Source organism: Nicotiana tabacum, chromosome 16 (genome assembly GCF_000715075.1).
Source record: "Nicotiana tabacum cultivar K326 chromosome 16, ASM71507v2, whole genome shotgun sequence".
Classification (NCBI taxonomy): domain Eukaryota; kingdom Viridiplantae; phylum Streptophyta; class Magnoliopsida; order Solanales; family Solanaceae; genus Nicotiana; species Nicotiana tabacum.
In genome coordinates, this window is record NC_134095.1 from 167444583 (window position 1) to 167452259 (window position 7677).

The window sequence follows — 7677 nt, forward strand, 5'->3', positions numbered from 1 at the left end:
GAGAGTAGCAAAAGTTGACTGAAAGCTATAAATGGGGGGAGCTGGCAAGAAGAGAGTAATTACAAAAGTTGGATGATTCTTGCTTGGGAACATGGTCCCAGGCCATAATAAGGACAACTTGCAATTCAATTTATGTTTGGCCATAAATAATTAATTATTGCAAAAATTTACCCGTTTACACTTAAAGGTCCGTTTGGTTATACATGAATTAGTTATATATAGAGATTAGTTATGCAGATATTAGTTATACATGAATTAATTATGCAAGGATTATTTTTTTGAATATTTAATTTGTTGTATTAGAAATTGATATACATTATATAAATTTTAAAGTTAAATACTTATTTACTGATTTTATCTCTAATAGAATAAGAAGAGGAATAGCTGAGCAGTGTGGCATCAATGCTCTCCAAATGGTTTGATACCGATCAATTTATCGAAAGAAGACTTTATGTGAATTGATCGAGGTAAATTTGTCATTTCAATATTTTATATGTGTATTAGTTATTCCATCTTCTATCCCGCATAAAATAATACACAAATTGGCTTATAACTTATACATGTATTATTTATTTAGAATGTAAAATGATAACCAAATATGGTATTAGTTATGTTGAATTTTGTAAAAAATAACTAATGGCTACCAAACATTGTATAAGTTATGTTGCCCCCAATACATGGATAACTTTTCTCCTGACCAGCTATCAAACCTTCGTTTGGTATGGTGTATAAGAATAGTGCTGAATAAGGTGTATTAATAATGGAGGGATTAGTAATGTATAGGTTAATAATATAAGCATTAGTTATACATGGATTATTTTTTATCCACTGTTTGATGTAGTATATTAAATTAAAATGTATTGCATAATTTTTAAGAATATTAGTCGTTTAACAAAATGTTGTTCATATTCTGTAACTGTAAGGGACTTTAAGGAAAATATAGTACGTCTTACTTTGCTTTTTAGTAATCAATGTCTCTTTTTATACTCCCTCCATTTCAATTTAAATTATACATTTTTCTTATTAGTCCGTTCCAAGAAAAATGATATATTTCTATATTTAAAAATAATTTAACTGTAAACTTTTTATTTTACCCACTTTATTCATAATGAGAAGTTTTTATAGTCACACAAATGTCATAACCCCACTGTTTAACCAAAGAGTATAAAACCTTTTGTTAAACTAATTAGATAAGAAGATAACAGATAAATCCTAGTTAAAGATAATAGCTTCTAGATCTAAAATGTGTTTATATGGATAACGTGGGATTGCATTGAAACAGATTTAATGCGATGTATATTATGATACAGTTATGAATGAGAGGCGAATAATGACAAGCAATGGATACAATTAGCGGCACTAAATGTAAATAGAAATAATTCACCCAATATTGAATCAGGGGATGATTCCTCTTTCTAACAATGATGTAAGATAAATGAATATGAGAATATAAGAAGCATTCTTGGATTTGATGCGAGAAATGTGGAATAAACAACAAATCGAATCTCTTTGGATGTTTGTATTTTACTAGAGAACCAACTTTTTAAAAGAGTGCTTATCATATAGAATATTACATGCCCCTTTTATTCTCTCTACCTTCTATTTATATGGGACATGCCCCTAACCTAACCTAAAGTACAAGTACAGAGAATATTCAATGGAATATTCTCCTGAATATCTTATTAAAAAACTAGCCGTTATTGTTGGCCTGAACATTCGACCTCGACCCTGATTAACAAATTGCCAATAAGTTCTTTTAATCATGTGTACGACCTCGGCCTATTCGCCTCTTAGTAATTTATCCTTGTATCGGGGCATTTGCCCTTTAAGCTTTTAGAGCCATATATTCCAAAAAGTTTTCTTTTAAAAACAAAAAATAAAAATTGTGCGAAGTCCTTAATTAAAACAGATGGAGTATTTAGTAGCTCTCTTACTTTAATTTTTTACTCCCTTCGTCTCAAATTATTTATGGTATCTTCTGAAAATAGTTGTCTCAAATTATTAGTCATTTTAGAAATTAAAAACAAAAATATTATTTTTTTCCTCTATTTTATCCTTAATTGTAGCAATTGTTCTTGAAGACTAATTCTCAATTATAGAGTAAATAGTCAATGATGAGAGATTATATACTAATACATAAATAAGAGTAAAATAGTTAAAAATTATTCTTAATTAAGATTTTTTTAAGGAGCGTGTAAAATGAAAAAACGAGAAATAATTTGAGGTGGAGGAAGAACATGATATATTTAAGACCACAAGATCCAAATATATTTTGGTACATTTCTATATTTTTAGTTTAAGACCACATGATTTGAAAGTTTCTATTACTTTTTAAATCTTTGAGTTAATCAAATTAAAATACATAAATTTAAATAGAGGAAGTATGTGGGGTAAATTTGCATCAATAGTTATCTATTATTTGCAAATAATTCAATGTTTATTACTAATAAAGATCTGTTGTGAATATTGAACTTCAATACTAGAACTACTGGTAAAATATACTCTTTTCGGTCTACTTTAATTGTTTTTTTTTTGGTTTTTTTTGTGGTCCATAATATTTAACTTTTTAGAATATAAAAGAGTCTTAGAGCATTGTTATATGTTCAATGAACAAATTAAGGCTAATATAATTAATTTTATTATTAATTAATTCTAAATAATGAATGCATTAAAACATTCGAAAAATTAATTAAAGTAAACCCGAGGGAATAGTATTTAAGTAAAATAATTATTTTCAATCACCAAACTTCTACCTTTCTTTTTCTTTTTTTTTTAAAGAGAAAAAATTCCCAACTTTAAAATATCTACGTCTTCCTCAAACCCAACCTTAATTTTCCCATCCTTTCCTCTTTTTAATTTTTAATTTTTTAAATTTATTTCTACCTGAATTTCATTTCATCCCACACAAACCATTTTAAAATATCTCTAGTCATCCTCAAATCCTAAAATCCTAACCCACAGTAAATTTCAGCTCAACTCCATAACCAACTCTTAAACGCCTCGCTTGAAGATTCAACTGAAAAAGCATTTTCTTTCCTCATGATTATACAATTCCTTACCTAGGAATTGTTAAAGGCATGTAAATTTCACTGATTATTCTTATTATTATTATTTTTCATCCATGGCTGTAATTGTACTTAGCTCCTCAGCAATTTGCTGCAATAATTTCAACTGTATATCTTTAACCGAGACTAGACAATCTACTAATAGTAGTAGTACACTACATTTATCAATTGGTTATAACGGATTAGTTAGAGGAGGAACATGTTCAAGAGTCTTGAATTTTTTTCCTTGTGGGTATGTGATTAATTGCAAGAAAATTAGGAAAAGAAATGTGGGGTCCTCAAGATTTGTCATAAAAAGTTCAAAAAATGATGTTTTGTTAGTGAATGGGAAAAAACCTAGAAACAACATCTCTGCTGAGGAAGTATTGAGGGACTTGAAGTCGATTTCGGACCCGAATGAAGCTTTGTGTTTGTTTAAATCTGTAGGGGAAATGCCTAGGGTTGTGCATACTACAGAGACATGTAATTACATGCTGGAGTATTTGAGGGTTCATGAGAGGATTAATGATATGGCTCAAGTGTTTGATTTGATGCAAAAACAGATAATATATAGGAGTTTGGATACTTATTTGATTATATTTAAGGGTCTGAATATTAGGGGAGGTATACGGGAAGCTCCATTTGCTCTTGAAAGGATGAGAAAGGCAGGGTTTGTGTTGAATGCCTACTCGTATAATGGGTTGATACATTTGATCCTTCAAGCGGGGTTTTGGAAGGAAGGTTTAAAGGTTTATAGGAGGATGGTTTCGGAAGAGCTTAAGCCGAGTCTTAAAACGTATTCTGCGTTAATGGTCGCATGTGGTAAAAGAAGGGATACTGAGACGGTCATGACATTGTTAAGCGAGATGGATGGTCTGGGATTAAGGCCGAATATTTACACTTTTACCATTTGTATTAGAGTGCTTGGAAGGGCCGGAAAAATTGACGATGCTTGTGCTATTTTAAAGAGAATGGATGATGAAGGTTGTGCACCGGATGTTGTTACTTACACGGTTCTCATTGATGCTCTTTGCATTGCTGGGAAGCTGGATGTTGCTAAAGAAGTCTTTGTCAAGATGAAATCTGGGTGCCATAAACCTGATCGAGTGACTTACATCACTTTGCTAGACAGGTTTAGCGATCGTGGAGACTTGGAGTCGGTAAGGGACTTCTTGGACAGGATGGAGGCTGATGGTTATAAAGCAGATGTCGTTTCTTTCACCATACTTGTTGATGCTTTGTGCAAAGTAGGAAAGGTCAATGAAGCATTTGCTACATTAGATGTAATGAGAGAAAAAGGGATTTTACCTAATCTTCATACTTATAATTCATTGATTAGGGGCCTGCTAAGAACTAACAGAGTCGATGAAGCATTGGAGCTGTTTGATAGCATGGAATCTCTTGGAATTAAGCTTACAGCTTACACGTATATCCTGTTTATCGACCATTATGGGAAGTCAGGCGAGCCTGACAAAGCACTTGAAACATTCGAGAAGATGAAAGTTCATGGAATTGTTCCTAACATTGTTGCTTGCAATGCATCTTTGTATAGTATAGCAGAAATGGGAAGGCTTGGGGAGGCGAAAAGTATATTTGATGCAATTAGAGAGAGTGGATATGTACCGAATTCTATCACCTACAACATGATGATGAAATGCTATAGTAATGCAGGGAAAATTGATGAAGCTATTAAATTACTCTCTGAGATGATAGAAAGTGGCTGTGATCCTGATGTGATTGTAGTCAATTCATTGATTGACATACTTTATAAGGACGGTCGGGCTAGTGAGGCGTGGGCAATGTTTTACAGAATGAAGGAGATGAAACTGGCTCCTAGCGTTGTGACCTACAACACTCTACTGGCCGGATTAGGAAAAGAGGGAAAAATTCGAGAGGCCAATGAATTATTTGATAGCATGACTCTTCAGGGGTGTCCTCCAAACACAATCACTTATAATACCCTTTTAGATAGTCTTTGCAAGAATGGTGAGGTTGATAAAGCCTTGACGCTGCTTTATCAAATGTCCGGACCAAATTGCTCTCCGGATGTTTTCACTTATAACACTGTCATTTTTGGGTTGGCTAAAGAAAAAAGGGTAACCGAAGCATTTTTGCTTTACCATCAGATGAAGAAGAAACTATATCCCGACTGTGTAACTGTGTATGCTCTTCTTCCTACTCTTGTGAAAGATGGTTCAATTGAGGATGCTGTTAAGATTGTGGAGGGTTTCGTTAACCGGGGTTTGAATAGGTCGGAGAGATCCTTTTGGCTACACTTGATGGAAGGTGTTTTGGGTGAAGCTGAATTAGATCATTCCATTTCTTTTGCAGAAAGACTTGCATCTAATCGTCTTTGCACAAATGATTTAATAATAGTACCTGTTATTAGAGTTCTGTGCAAGCAGAAGAAAGCCCTTGATGCTCATGCACTTTTTGTTAAGTTCAAGAATGAATTCGGAATTCGTCCAACACTAAGATCATATTATCCCTTAGTTGAAGGACTTCTGGATGTTCATCTTAAAGAATTGGCGTGGAATCTTTTCAAGGAGATGAAAGATGCTGGTTGTTCTCCCGATGTTTATACCTATAATTTATTTCTTGATGAACTTGGTAAGTCGGGGAAGATTGATGAACTTTTTGAGCTGTACGAGGAAATGCTCCACAGAGGATGTAAGCCGATCACGATAACTTACAATATTCTCATTTCTGGTTTGGTGAAGTCTAATAAAGTAGAGAGAGCAATAGATTTGTACTATGATCTTGTAAGTCTAGGCGTTACACCTACTCCTTGTACATATGGTCCTCTCATAGATGGGCTATTGAAGGTTGAAAATTTCGACAAAGCAAAGGACTTCTTTGAGGAAATGGTGGACTATGGATGCAGACCTAATTGTGCTATCTACAACATTCTCATAAATGGGTTTGGGAAAGCAGGTGATCTTGAAGCCGCTTGTGACCTCTTTAACAGAATGAAGAAAGAAGGAGTTAGACCGGATTTAAAGACTTACACCATTCTTGTAGATTGCCTATGCACTGCAGGGAAGGTGGACGATGCTCTGCACTACTTTGAGGAACTGAAGTCAGCTGGCCTTGATCCTGATTTGATTTCTTACAACCTTATGATCAACGGAGTCGGGAAGTCTGGTAAAATGAAGGAAGCATTGTATCTTCTTGATGAGATGCAAAGCAGAGGAGTTACCCCAAACCTTTATACCTATAATTCCTTAATACTCAATCTTGGGATTGCTGGAATGTTGGAGGAGGCCGGAAAGATGTATGAAGAACTTCAGCGGCTGGGTCTTGAACCCAATGTTTTTACATATAATGCTCTTATTAGAGGGTACAGCAAGTCCGGTGATCCGGATGGTGCATATGCCGTTTATGAGAAGATGATGGTTGGGGGTTGTAGCCCCAATACTGGGACTTTTGCTCAGCTACCTAATTAAAGCCGGTCCCTTCTTTAGGTTCTTCTTTCAAAGTGAGGCTTCTGAGATTGAGTTCCTAAACTCCACCTCGGGCTGCTAAGGTATTTCTGTGCATGCTAAATATTCAGGCGAGCCTGCTGAAGAATTTAAATTATTTCTGTGCATGCTAAATATTCAAAATATGCTTGCCAAAAGAAGTTTTTCAAGGCATAATTGCTATATTTTCTTGTTCCTCAAATCATCGCGTACCCTCCTCTCCAATTTTTGGTGTTTCCTTTTCCATTACAGAACAACAATACGTACAAGCTAGAAGTTATTATCTTGTCAAAAATGATAGTTAGCTTGGCTAAACTGTTAACCTTAATTTCCTTTTCTTTTCTGCAGGGCTTACTTCTGCTGATCGGACGTTGTTATTTAAAAAGAGAGGTAGAGTTTATTCACTTGTCTGCAGCTCTTAGATGTGTGCCAGGTTTGTTAGGCTCTGCTGTGCACCTCAAAGGCTTCGGAATTCATTTGTAAGGCGCTCTGTAAATTCCAAAATGTCTATATAAAGTGTCAATATTTGATTGTTGTAGGTTTATCCCTGTGCATCTTGTAAGAATAGTCAACAGTCTTAGCAATAACTGTAGCATCTCTTATGCTTGGTCAGAATACATGGTTCCAAACTGTAGATAACCAGCCAATGTGGAGGGAAAACTCTTACTAAAGTTTTGATTCGTTCTTCGATTTGCAATGTTAGTCTTGCCAAGAAATGTAGAGATCTCCCTACATTGTGTTTTAAAGTGTACCAACTGCTGTTCCAATGTATCTCTTATCATCGATTCAATTCAGTTTTTCGATTCAACTTACAAGCTTTATTTTGAATCCATTTATGCTTTCCATATCGCTTCTGCATTTACAACTTTCTTGAGCCTTCAACATTTCCTTTTGGAATTTGACTGTTGCTTTCCTTAGTCGGACCTCCAGAAGTGAAAAGTATCCATCTCTGAGAGACAGTATATCTCTTGGCTAAAATCGTTTGAAATGAAGATAAAGAAATATTACCACTGTATCTAATACAAACAGTATTTGCTCCTGAATTACAAAAGGCAAATAGTTAATAGGAAGAATGGTGCATAACTAGCACCCCAGTGACCACAATGCTCGTTATGTGGGTTAGACACGTCATGTTTTTTGAACTCATAGGGAATTCAACAATTTATGTACGA

General features: G+C 34.4%; 1 protein-coding gene across 1 annotated transcript; it reads left to right on the plus strand.

Annotated features, from left to right (window-relative positions):
• The first annotated feature begins 2897 nt into the window (after nt 1-2897).
• LOC107795365 (uncharacterized) lies at nt 2898-7313 on the plus strand. Its single transcript, XM_016617987.2, has 2 exons — nt 2898-6570; nt 6854-7313. Exon 1 carries the CDS (start codon nt 3122-3124, stop codon nt 6488-6490), a length of 3369 nt encoding a protein of 1122 aa, XP_016473473.1. The 5' UTR covers nt 2898-3121; the 3' UTR covers nt 6491-6570; nt 6854-7313.
• Nucleotides 7314-7677: the final 364 nt, after the last annotated feature.

Excerpts from the sequence above, each read along its gene's own strand:
- LOC107795365 (XM_016617987.2), top strand. The coding sequence starts at position 3,122 with ATGGCTGTAATTGTACTTAGCTCCTCAGCAATTTGCTGCAATAATTTC.